The sequence below is a fragment of the Benincasa hispida genome, chromosome 8 (genome assembly GCF_009727055.1).
Source record: "Benincasa hispida cultivar B227 chromosome 8, ASM972705v1, whole genome shotgun sequence".
Lineage (NCBI taxonomy): Eukaryota > Viridiplantae > Streptophyta > Magnoliopsida > Cucurbitales > Cucurbitaceae > Benincasa > Benincasa hispida.
The window spans coordinates 19,468,280-19,481,913 of record NC_052356.1 but is presented as its reverse complement, the minus strand read 5'-3'; the positions used below and the strand labels follow the sequence as shown (position 1 = coordinate 19,481,913).

Here is a 13,634-nt window from a genome sequence, read left to right as displayed (position 1 = left end):
TTGGTGGTTTTTCAAAGGGTTTTGGCGATCGGAATTTCATTTTTAATTTTTACTGAGAGAAGAAATAAATTTTAAAAACTTGTTTTGATTTGGCGTTTGGAATTTTTTTTTGGATTAAAGCGAAAAAGTTATGGGATAGAAAACGAGGGAATGTGGTGAATCAATCAAAGCCAATCCTTGTTTTGTTCTTGGATTTCTTCTGTAATTTTTACAGATCTCTTTTTCGCTTGCAACTGGTGGTGTTTTTCGCCGGAATTTCGTTTTCCGGTGATGAAGATTTGAAATCGTTTTGTTCAGGTGAATAATCATAATTTTTTTTTTCTCCCATTTCTGTTTCGATAATTCTTTCTTTCATCGTTTGTAATGGATGTGTGGGGTTTTTCCAGAACAGTGCATTTGGATTTTAGACAAAAACCTTGGGATTAGGGACCGGAATTTGAAGATTTAACCTCCAATTTCGTTTCAGTATTGTCGTTTGTTGACAATTTTCGGTTTCCTTTCCTTTTAATATCTGTTGATGATCACGCTCGAATGGGATTCCTTTTCTGTTCTTCTCTTCTGCGTGTTTCTGGGTATTTAATTTGTGCTTTCTGAGATTCGATCTCAGATTCTGCACCAATTCTCTTTAGAATTTTGTGGGTGATCGAGAATTTTCTATTCTTCTGTTTCGAGTTCTTGAATTTCGATCAAGTTTCAGCTGTTCGGTAATTCCTGCTTAGATTTGGGGAACCGTCTGTTTCTCATGGACTTATGTTTCTCTTCGTCTTCGATCATCTACTCAAGGGTTTTGTTGTGGTTTGTTATTAATTTATTAATTTTTAGTTTTTATGGTTACGAGTTACAACATATCTGTCTTAATATTTTCTATCTAAAATTCTTGCTGGGTTGGGTTTATAATGTATTATTACTGCATGCCACCTTATTTCTGATGCTTGTGTAGCTCTGTTTTGCATGGGGTTTTCTCCTTTCTGGAACTTCTCGACTGCTTCATCCCATCATCACTGAAGATTGTTAAAATTTGGGTTTTAGTTAAATCATCAGCCTCTCTCGAAATTTCAAGTTCTGGGTCATTGTTCCCTGTATGTGTTTGTTGGGTGTGCATGAATGGGTTTGGTTGGATTGAATAGAATCCTTGGAATTGTGATGTTGAGGCCTGCAAATGCCTCAGAACTTTTGTTTTGATTGGTCGTTGAATGTTGAAACATAATCCTCTTTTCAATTTAATTTCTCTAGCTTGTGAGAATAGATCTAGTTCGAGTTGAGGATCAGGTTTGATGTTCTAAACCAATACACTGGATAAAATTTGATTCATTTCTTTTCCTTTCCAGGAATTAATCTGTGCTGTGACATTGGAAGCAAAATATTCACAACATTGAAGTGTGTTCAGATGAGCTAGATCTCTGTGTATTGTTCATATTTGTGCTATGACTTCTAAAATATGGTGCTTCAGAAGAGGTTAGATTATGGGTTCCATGGCTACCAAGTGCCAACAATGCCTCGAACTACCAGATCGGCCAGGGTACATGTCCTCTATCATTCTTGGCCGTTCGTTCCAAATTACTTAGAGATCTGTCTTCTGCTTCCTTCGATTATGATGAATTTGAATGATTTTCTAATTATTTCAGAAGAGAAGTTTATGTAGAAAGGGCACTGAAGGTAGTCAAATGCGTGCATTTGATTTGTTGGCCACTGTTGCTGACAAGTTGTTGCATGGGACAGATGGTCCTACCACGACTACTACTGATACATCAACCGAAAAAGATAGGCCTGCAGTTATGAAGAAAGAATTGGATGCAAACAGTTTGCTCAAAGTCGAGACTTCTGATCGAGGCAGCTGTGACCAGGGCTTTGTCTCAGAGATCATTTCATCAGGACACGATAAAAAATGTGATACAAATGATTGTCTTCCACAGCATGATGAACATTCACCACAATTAGTTTCTGTAGTAACAAATTTCGAGAAGAGCAAGAAGGAAATGGAAAATTTAGCTAGCGAAGTACATCTAGGCTCCCCCAGTAGTAAGGAGTCTGATAACTGTGAATTGGATGGTAAACTTAAAGTTGCCGTAAAATATGAGTTGCATAAAACTGAAGAGGTGCTTACTAGAACTCATAATCAGGATGACTCATGCAAGAGAGAGGATCCTGTTATATGGGACCAGAAAGCTCATTTGTTAGGTAATAATTCAGATAGTTGCGGCAAGATGACTCAGGACAAACAGATTGTTCAGAACTCTTCTTTTGCAACTCAGAATAATGTAAAAGTAGTTGATAGAGATGATGACGAAAACTCTTCTGGGTGTACTCACCCAGTCTCCTCAATAAAGTCCTTTAGGACAGTACCTAGTAGTAGAGACCGAAGAATAAGGAAAGTATCAGCTTCCAAATCTTGGAAAGTAGTTCCAAGATACAGGGATGAATCACTTTCTAAGTCTGGTATGTAACCTTCTTTATGGCACTATTTATTACATTGGGTGTGTTTTTATGCTAGAGCACGAGGTTTAGTTCAGTTTCAAATCAATTGTTTTCTTGTTTCTAGATGGCAGTTGGAAATCTATGTTTCGCAGTAAGAGCTCTCACGACAGTTGCAGACGCCAGAAATCTCAAATGAATATTCCTTTTAAAAAGAGAAAATTCTTTGACTGTAATAGCTCAGTGTCAAATTCTGATGGTGGAATTAATTCGGAGGGTCTTTCCGATTCAATTGGGAAGGTTGTCAATACAGATAACTCAGGTTCGTTCTTTTCAGTGATGCCTTTATTACTGCTTTCAAAGTAGCAACTGATAGCTTTTTGTGCTTGAGATTTATTGCTCTCTTAAATTTTTTGCTGAATGCTTTCCGTCCCCATGCAGGGAGATCATGTTCTGCATCTGGTCATGGCCATCACAAAACTTTCCCATCCAGAGATTCTCATGGTATGAGAACTTCTGATGGATTTACTGCACTGAATTGTCTTGGCTTATTATTTCCACTCGCACGTGGATTATACATGAAGGTTTTTATATCTTTTTCTTAACAGTGAAAATTAGGATAAAATCTTTTAGGGTGCCAGAGCTCTTTATTGAGATTGCCGAGACTGCAACTGTTGGTTCTTTGAAGGTATGAAACGATGGATGGACTGTTTGTTGAATTTACTTCAAGACTTCACATCTGTCAACTGTAAATTGGTTGTAGACACAGCATGATTCAGTTTAACCCACATTGTTAACTTGCAAAGCCTGAAAGGGGAAATGTTTAACAAAGATTTTGTATGTCCAATTTTTTCTCATTTGAAGTTCTTGAGTTCACGGAGATATAGATACACCTGTGATTTTTGGGCATCATGATTTCTTTTATTGTATTCTGATCTTGCTTATCTGTTATGTAGAGGACCGTAATGGAAGCAGTGACTGCTATACTTGGCGGTGGATTACGAGTTGGTGTTCTTCTTCAGGGGAAGAAGGTTAGAGATGACAATAAAACTTTATTTCAGACTGGAATTTCGCATGACAACCAGCTTGATTCATTGGGGTTTGCACTTGAGCCTAATCCTTCACGAACTCCTCTTGCATTGGGCCAAGAAGATTCTCCTTGTATTCTTCCATGTGATTGCCCTGAACCTATAACCAGGTAAATGGAATATGGCGGTGCCTTATGTTTCCGTTAAATGTTAGTTGTTGCCATATTGATATTATAAAGCTGATAAACCTGCAAGTTGAAGTTTATCAATGTGATTATTACGTTGTTTCTTTGTTTATGGTTTTCAAGAAAATGGGTGTCACTGTATCATTTCTGTTGCACTGTTATAATAATCGTTGATCAAGTCAATCACCAATCTTTGTCCTAGTCATCAATAAGTACCAATATAAATAGTAGAAAGTTTGGAGGGAATAGGTTCAAATCATGATTGACCAAGTCCAACTTAGGATTTAATATCTTTCCAATTTTCTTGGCAATCAATTGAGTAAGGTTAAGTGGTTCTCTTGTTGAGATGCGTGCAAGTTGAGTAGTAAGGTCAAACGGTTGTCCTGGGAGAATAGTCAAGGTGCATGTAAGAAAATTGGATATTGACGGAGGTAAAAAAATAAAAATAAAGTAAAATAAACATTGATTGTTGTGATCATCATTATCATTATTTGTGGGGAGTGATTAAATGCTGTGATTTTTAGGCATTCACGGAATGCCTCTGCAGATCATCCAGGCAATAGTAATGTGTTGTCCGAGCCTCATGGAGATTCTTTAGGCAATTTTATTGAGAGTGACCATGATTCGGCACCCTCTCCTACCGATATGTCAAATCACAAGAGCACAACAGACTCTAAAGCGTTGGTCACTGTACCAGAAATGACAGTGGAGGCACTTACTGTGGTTCCCATGCATCGAAAATCTAAGCGGTCTGAGGTTGCACAGCGGCGAATTCGCAGGCCCTTCTCTGTTGCTGAAGTGGAGGCATTGGTTCAAGCTGTTGAGAAACTTGGTACCGGAAGGTATATATATTTTTTTATTGACAAGCAAGAGTCTCTTCAAATATAAAAATAAAATGAAAATCAGAAGCAAGGAACAATTGTAGCCGTTAGATTTGCACGTGCATATCCGGAGTAGAAATGATCTCCATTTGGAGATTCGTGATCAACGGTGAAAACGTTTGCATGGAAATTTCTAACATGTTTTGTATTAGCACCTAGTGTTATGAGCAGTATAACAAAAATTTCACCAGGCTTTTGCAAAATGACTCCTCTTGTCAAAGTGGCTGATATTTATTATTCTGTAGGTGGCGAGATGTTAAACTCCGTGCATTCGACAATGCAAAGCATAGAACTTATGTGGATCTGAAGGTATGGGCCTCTTCTTTGTTTTGTTTCCAAGGCCCTATCCGATGATGATTTTGATTTTAGTTCAATGTTTTTGAAATTTATGCTAGTTTTTGCCCACAATTTTATTTTTGCCTATGTTTTTCACCTTTGTTGAAGAAACATTTGAGTTTAGTCAAAAGTTTAAGAACAAAAACCTTTCTAAAACTACTCTTTCTAGTTTTCAAATTTTGGTTTGGATTTTGAAAACATTTTCTAGAAAGTAGAAATAGCAAGACGGAAATGGATAGGGAGAATCAATGTTTATAAGCTTAGTAAAACCAAATGGTTATCCAACTATGTTTATTTTGTCTTCATCTATATGTCTAATCACCTCCAGAAGTTGTGTCTTTTTCTCTGGTATGAGGAAGAAAGTTTGCACAATTCTTTTGGACTTGTTTATTTACGAAACAAAAGCAAACAAAGAGTGGTTTGGTTAAAACTATGGGTATCGGCTTTGGATTCAGGACAAATGGAAAACCCTGGTGCACACAGCGAGAATATCCCCGCAGCAAAGAAGGGGAGAGCCCGTGCCACAGGAGCTTTTGGACCGAGTCTTAACTGCGCACGCTTACTGGTCGAAGCAGCAAGCTAAGTACCAGCTGAAGCGCCAGCCAGAGACATGTCTTCTCCTTTGAACCAAAAAAAAAAAACCAGCAAAGTTAGGGGTAATGGGTTGGTTGGTTATATATAACATATATATAAATATGATATCTATATATAGTGACTCTTCTGANTGGGTTTCAAAGATAAGTGTTGTAAAAAGTAATGATGATAAGGAAAGGGTTATTATGAAATGAAGCAATGGAGAGTAGTATATTATATTTTGATGTAATATTTGGTGGGTCTGTCCAAAGATGGATCTTTTCCTTCCTGCAAGGGAGAGGCTCTTCTTGGCAACTTGTATAAAATCATTGTTGGAATAAGAGCTTGCTAACTGAATTCATTTCAATTTTCATCTCTCTTTTTCTCTTCCTTGTTCCTAATTCAATGTCTTTTGATATCATCATTCCATAAGGCTTATTCAATATATATGATTATTTCTCCTTTGATGTATTTGATAACATGTTGTTCTACCTCAAAATGATGAACATCATGAGGTTCTGTTAATTAATTAATTTATATATATATTTTACGTTATGAAAATGAAATTTCTCGTAAAAAGATGAGACATATAAAAGTCATTATTATTTAAACTAAAGATCCTTGTATCAGAGGTATTTCCTATTGCATGGATATTGCACGGATCTTAACGTTCAGGGTATGGAGCAAAATATACATATTTTGAGAACATTTCAATTTCTTTTAAATACCTTATTTCCAAAATTACACACTTGAAAAGTTATACCAAATATATTCAGAAATTTATTATTATTATTTTTTAAAAATATACTATGCATTTATGATTAAGTACTTGATACTTCAAAAAGCACCAACCGCCCTTAAATTAAAGGAGTCTTTTTAAATATATAAAAAAAAATTAAGAATATTTACATTTTAGCAAAAAGTTCTAAAAGTACAAATATTTTTTAAACTTTTTGTTATAAAAAACTTTTTGTTATAAAGAGTAAATACTTTTTAGATTTTTTCTATTTATAAGAATTTTCTGCATAATTGCTATGAATTTTTTATTTATTTGAAAAGGAGATGTAATTCATTTCTTAAAATTTTATAGTATTGAAATGTATAATATAGACTATTAAAAAGGTTTGATTTTTTTAAAAATCTTTTTAGATTGATATATCTCAATTTTTTTTAAAAAAAGATTAATTTAAAGAACTTTGCGTATCATTCTAACAATCTTGTAGCTCAAAATGTGTGATTGGAATCACTCTTATAATTGAAGTCTTGAAGGGTTTGATTGCAACAATCTTGTAAGTTAAGGGATTGATTAATCAAATTAAAAATTTGAGGATATGATTGTTATAACTCTTAGTTCAATGGTTATTTTTGCAATTTTCTTTTAACTTAACCTAAGTTGATTATCACGCAAGATGTACTGTTAAATAAAATCAATTGTTACATCTCTTTTTTCATTTCATTCTAACTCCGTATCATGTTTGGTTTTGAACTATGGACTTTTAAAAAATAACTAGATAATGTTGTTTAAGAACCAAAGAAATTACGGATTTAGTCATTGAACTTTTATGCCATATCTAATAGGTCCTTAAACTTAAAAACTTTACGAATATGTATATAAAATTTCACATTTGTAAAATAGATTATAAAATTTTTAAAATATCAAATAGGTCTTTAAATTTTCAATTTGTTGTCTAATAGGTCCTTTACATTTTCAATATTTTTTTAAATCCATGATTTTTTTTTGTGACAATATGTGGGGTAGGGAGATCCAATATTTAACTTCGACGTTGTTAGTACATATTGATATCAATTGAGCTATTATACTCTTTTAGTAATTAATGAATCTATTTTCTATAAAATTATTTTTTTTTTAATGTAATAAGACATGTCAAGAATCTCTAGACACAAATTGAAAGTTCAAAGATTTATTAAATACAAATTAAAAGTTTAAGAACTTATTAATCACTTTTTAAAGTTAGGATACTTGTTAGACACAAGTTTAAAACTTCAAAGATATACTTGATACAGATGTAAACATTGAAGGTCTCAACTTGTAATTTAGCCTTCAAAATTTTAATGATTTATTAGTATATTTTTAATATTTGAGTATGAATAGAGGAATAGAAACTACAATAATACTATATTTTTTTTGTTATTATTGAATTCAAAATGAGCGTAGTTCAACTGACATAAAATTTATACCATTAACTTTGAAATTTCGGTTTTCCAACCACATATGGTCAAAACACAAAAAATTGTCATCCATACATTCTAAATTAAAAGATTAAAGGAGAAGTAATAGAATTTAAGGATTAAAATGAAATAATTTCCAAAGAGTTTAGACTAAATAAGATTTAAGTCTAATTAAAATAGTATAAAATATATACTGATTTATAGATTCTAATTTTGATTCTTTCTTATTTATGTTGTTGATGCCAAATTTTGGTTAAGGAAAAACATACCTAACCTTCATGTGACAACAACGGTACATTTATAATTTAGGGAAGAACGTGACCTGTAAGATGAAAAGATATGCACACTGGTGTGGTTTTTGCCACACAGGTTCCGATACTTAAGTCAGAAAGTGTATATGTAAAGCAAGTAAAAAGGTTGAGCATTAGAATGAACTTACTTCATCTGGAGTTATAATGATGTATTTATAGTGAAATCCTAATTTAGGGCATCTTTATTAGAGTTTTTGAGTCATATTAGGTTATTTCTCGAGTTAAGTAGGCCAAGGCATGCATTTGGTGTCCTCCATTCATCAAATTTTAAGTCTCAGACATGACCTCATCCTTGGTTGAAGAGGTTGGTTTGGGCTCTTAACCCAAACTATTCTCTTCTCTCAAGGTGATCGACCAAATGTGTATGAGTGATGAGGTGAGAGAAATTAAGGATAAAAAATGGTCTAAGTGTAAGCATTCACTGTCGATTGAAGTAATAAACCTTGGAGTATTCCAAGAGTCAAATCCCACGAGACTATTTATGCAATTCAATTTTTCTAATAAAAAACATTTCAATGCACACTAAGGGGTAATTGGTAAATAAGTGATTTTGTGGTTGAATGTTGATAAAAGTAGTAAACAAGAGTGTTGAGCAAGGATACAGTTATGTTTCAACCAAAGGGCAATGTGCCTTAGGCATATGACCGCATCATACTTGAACAGTAACATAGTCATAGACAAAAAAGTTATCCTATTCGGTAGTTCCTTTAGAAGCTCTAAGCAGCTAATATTTATATTTTTTTGGTTAGTTAGATCTTAAATTAACTCAGTTGCAATTTCTTTATCCTACAGTGTCCCTTATTTCTAAGGCGACATGACAGTCCTATTTCTAGGTTCTTAGTCTCATATCCATTTGTGACATCACTTTATATCCTAACCTATTCAGCATTAAGACTTCATTAGATTGCTAAACTAAGTGATTAGTTTAAACTTAACAATGTTTTTTTTCCACAAACTCAACAAAAGAAATGTATATGTCAAAGAGATATGAAACATAAGTATTAATCAAGCCATAAAGCCCTAGGGTATTCACATAACTAAACCCCTTGGAGAATTTAGCTCATGATTAAGAATAAATGAATAAATTTCCTTACATTATAAATCATGATTACAAAACATGTGATTGCTCATTTTACCCATTTAGGCCATCCCAGGGTCGAAATATCACATAAACTGCATTTTTACTATAGAAAAGTAAAAAAAAAAAAAAAAAAAAGGTAAAAACATGCACTTTTTGACATGTATCACACAGCCTAAATAGGCCGCGGTACGCTCCATTCACAGAACGGAGAGGGTCGACCTCGACCTCGTCCTTGTCCTTGGCCGAGGAGGTTGGTTTAGGCTTTTGACCCAAACTATCTTCTTTTGAAGGCTCAAATAGGTTTTGTCTCCATTCATCAAATGAAGCGAATCGACCTCGACCTCATCCTTCCAATCGGGCTACTTTGATTCAAAATCAAACTGGCCATTTTTCTTAAGCCCATCTCATCCTCTTGATCTAATTACTTGTATATTTACCATTATTTTCTTGATCCAATAATTTTCTCTTCTTCGTTATGTCACTTCTATCCTTTAGCTAAAAAATAAACCCTAACATATATAAACAAGACTCATCCTCTCTTACAAATTGTTGGCTCAATTGAAGAAATAGAAAATTTAATTTAAAAAGAGAGTGTTAATCTATCTCAATGATCAAAGTTGGCATGAATAAAGCAAATGGGAATAAAAAAATAAAATAGGATATTCTGTTTAAAGTTCAAATATATAAATAATAAAAACAGAAAACAAAGGAAATAAGGACAAGAACATATGCAAATCTTAATTATGACTACCTTGAAATTGAGAAAGTATCTTTTATTTTATCAAAATCCAAGATTTTTGGTTGTGTTAGAATAGAGCATTTTGTTGAGGCATGTGTTTGGGCAATGATTAAGGGCCACTTCAACTAATTAATTGTTTTAATAATTTGGAGATTGATCCAATGCAATATCCCTTTGAAAATTGTTGCCCCACTTTTATATGTAGCTTGTGATCTTTACATTCTTTCATGTCTTGCCATTTTACAAATTGTTGAGGCCAAAATGCTAAATAGAGAAAACTATATGTGATTTTCATGTATTTAGAAAAAGATGAAGGGCCTCCAAAATAAAGAAAACAATTTTGATATCAAAATCAGAGATGAAAATCCCAAAATGAAAAAGAAGTTAGAAGTTTAAGTTATCTCATATAGAATTATCGTGGCTTATTTATATAAAAACTGATATAGGTTTATAAAAAAATGTAAAGAATAATAATCATTCTATATCTTTTCATGAATAATAATAATAATAAGGTATGTTTTCAAATATAGAAAAATGAACTAAAATATTTATAAATAATAGTAAAATATTACCATCTGTATGTGATTGACAGCGTATACTAGTATCTGTCTATCTGTGTCATGATAGACACAGATAGTAGTCTATCGCTGTCTATCACAAATAGACGATAATATTTTATCATTAATTATAAATATTTTTAGCAGTTTTGTTATTTAAAATAATTTTTCTAACAATAATTTCCCAAATATGTTCAATTCAACTTGTTTTTGCCTAATTAGTGTTGATGGTCTCATTTAATTCTATTGTTTGAGATATTGACATGATTAAAATCATAGACTTTAGGAAACTAGGAGAAACCTTTTTAGTCAAGTGAACTCCTAACTATCAATTTTCAAGACTCTTCACATTAAGAATTCAATATAAAAGGAGTAGATTAGATGTGAAATGTTGATTGGCTTTAAGACCAAAAAGAAATAAGGAGAACAAGCTCTTTACTCCAAGTTTAAACACAATCATAGACCTATTTGAATATTTTTGGCATGTAACCTTGACTTAAAAATTGTAAACTGGTGATGAAGTTCTGTAACTCAACTAAATTATAAAATGATAATTCAAATTAGAATCATAACAAAGACCTAAATGTAAACATTTAGAATTTTTTAGCATTTTCTGACATAATTGTGGTTCATTTTTTCTTTCATAACCTTTCTAAATTGAGTTCACGACTTTTGTACATATGTGATAATCGAGATTAGTTGTAGTTGTTTGACATTTGAAAGTGTGATTGGCCCTTGAGGTAAAATGAGGGTGGACCGTAGTTCGTATCATATAGTTATTTATTTACAGCAATGAAAATGGTTGCTTCCTTATATTCCACCTTCAATGATGACAACTGTGACAATAAAGTTTTTTCTAGACACCAAATAAATCAAGAGCAAGATCCAAAATAAATGAGCTAAATCAAGAACACAAGCATAAAAAGAAAAAAAAAAAATGTTGGGTGACATTAGCAAACTATCAGAAAACTTTTATTTCGAAAAAGCCTACACTTTCTATTTTTCGACAAATATTTAGATCATCCGTACAAAACTTATATGTTTTTTTCTCTTTAGTCTCACAAATGTGAGATAATAAGGTAATTTTTTTTTTTAAATCTAGTTTATATTGTTTAAATTTTTTTTTTAGATGTTTAGTCTGTTTTTAATATTTTTCAATTATATCTTTTTTATTAGTTAAATATTACAATTTATTTGTCATAATTTTACATGACATAGACAGTACCATAGATATTAAACTCCTTTGAAACTTTGGAAAAAGAACTTTAGAAACTTTCTTTTATTAAATGATTCAATTTTAATTTTTTCTCTGATTTCTATCAACTTATTAAAAATAAATAAATAAATACCAAATATTCCATCTCTTTTAGCTCAAGAATGACTTAATTAGCCTCCAAATCAAAGTTTATATTTGAGAGAGAGAATTAAACCTCATATTTAGAAACTGTTATTCCACTGATACTAATACAATTCTTCATAAATTCATTTGTTTTAAATTTTATAAAACAATATATTTAGTTGACATTCTCTTAAAAAATATCAAATGAATCTTGATTTCCAAAGAAAAAAAAAAAGTATTTCAGCCAATGAGTTATAATTTTTTTTTTTAAACCTACAAATCATGTTGAATGACATTTTTAACTGACTCAAATAGAAATTGACCAACATATTTTACATCATTAAAAATGATTAATCAAATAAATATTCTTAATAATTTGACTAAAAAAGTTAGGATTGTTTTCAAATATAGAAAAATAAACAAAAACATTTATAAATAATAGTAAAATATTACAATCTATTTGCAATATACTGCAATAGACTATGAAAAAGATTATGACATTTAACAAAATATTTATAAATAATAACAAAATATCACATATGATAGTCAATTATAGATCAATTGTGATATTCTACTATTATTTGTAAATATTTTTTTAGTAATTTTATTATTAAAAGTAATTTTATTAAAAAATTATTTTTATTATTTTTTTTTTTTAAAAAAAAAGAGCATTTGTTTTGGGTATGTTCTCCACCCACCAAATTTGACTCTCAATTGTGTGAAAGTGACAATTGACAAACTGACAGCCAAATAAACCTAAATTGAGACATAATATGGCCTCTCATTCATTGGGGTTTGCCACTCAACTTCTTAATGATGATGGCTATTGAAAAGAGAAAAAATGACCCTTGATCAACTAAAAAAAAATTTAAAATTTAAAAAGACAACTAATAAATTAAAAAATTAGGTTAAAATAATTTTTAGTCTGTAAATTTCAAAAATAACAATTAATATTTAAACTTTGATTTATAAAGATTTAATTTCTGTACTTTCAATTTTATAAAAATTTATTTCGTAAATTTACTATATAATAATTTAGTCATTGTACTTTAAAATTTGTAATGTTTTAGCTCTGTCACAGAAATTGGTGTTAAATCTAATACTTTTTTTACATAAATAAGTTGATAAACAAAGTTGGGACTCGCTATTTTTCTATAATACAAAGTCTACATTATAAAATAATAAAGCTTGACCTCTAATTTTGATGAATCTTTTTATATCTTAGCAACTAAATTGTTACAAATTTGAAAATATAAGATAACTTGTTATATACAAACATTTAGGGATTAAATCGTTACAAACAAAGTTGAGAGACTAAATTGTTACTTTCATAAAAATTTGAGGACCAAAAGTGTTTCTTATTCTAATTATTGTTAGCCAAAATTTCAAAAACATCAATGTTCTTTTTCTTTCATTTAAATTTGGCCATATATTTTTTTTTTTTGGACAGAAAATTTGACCATGTTTTCGAAAAACAATTTTTTAAGGAATTTTCAACATGATTTAAAAGTGGATTACATGTTAAAAAACTATATCATGTTTTAGTTGTTCAACTTTCAATATAATTATCTTATCTTTTAAGTTTTAAATTCAACTTATAGTCCTTATTATTATTTTTTCATTTAGTATTACTTATACCCGTATTATAACTATTCTAATAAAAATATCTAAAAATTCATTACGTTTTAATAAAATTAATGAGTGAAATTGTAAATTCTTTTAGTACATGGTCAAAATAAACTTGTTTAAAAAATGAGAAATAAAGTTGCGTTAAATTTTAAAGAACGGAAATTGAATAAGACATTCTAAAAATTTAGAAATAAAAAGAAATTCAATCTTAAAAGAAATTACAAATGAACTTAATATTAGTTTAACTATTTCATTTTTTAAAAAACATTCAATTAATTCATTCCACCTTATAATTTCAAACTAACTCCTGTTGAAGTGTTATTTCTTAAAAAACCAAAAAAGGAAAAGAGAAATTAAGAATGGAAAAGAAAAG

At 30.7% G+C, this 13,634-nt stretch overlaps 1 protein-coding gene across 1 annotated transcript; it reads left to right on the top strand.

Annotated features, from left to right (window-relative positions):
• Positions 1–8: 8 nt before the first annotated feature.
• Positions 9–5,483, top strand: LOC120083289 (telomere repeat-binding protein 5-like). Its single transcript, XM_039038965.1, has 10 exons — positions 9–297; positions 1,329–1,519; positions 1,626–2,436; positions 2,540–2,734; positions 2,854–2,916; positions 3,021–3,100; positions 3,369–3,610; positions 4,150–4,467; positions 4,752–4,815; positions 5,298–5,483. The coding sequence occupies exons 2-10, from the start codon at positions 1,439–1,441 to the stop codon at positions 5,466–5,468; spliced, it is 2,025 nt and encodes a 674-aa protein (XP_038894893.1). The 5' UTR covers positions 9–297; positions 1,329–1,438; the 3' UTR covers positions 5,469–5,483.
• Positions 5,484–13,634: the final 8,151 nt, after the last annotated feature.

Bases quoted from the DNA above. Each gene is read 5' to 3' on its own strand.
- LOC120083289 (XM_039038965.1), top strand. From the start codon at position 1,439: ATGGTGCTTCAGAAGAGGTTAGATTATGGGTTCCATGGCTACCAAGTG. The intron at 1,520-1,625 runs GTACATGTCCTC...TAATTATTTCAG, and splicing joins GAACTACCAGATCGGCCAGG to AAGAGAAGTTTATGTAGAAA. The intron at 4,468-4,751 runs GTATATATATTT...ATTATTCTGTAG, and splicing joins GAGAAACTTGGTACCGGAAG to GTGGCGAGATGTTAAACTCC.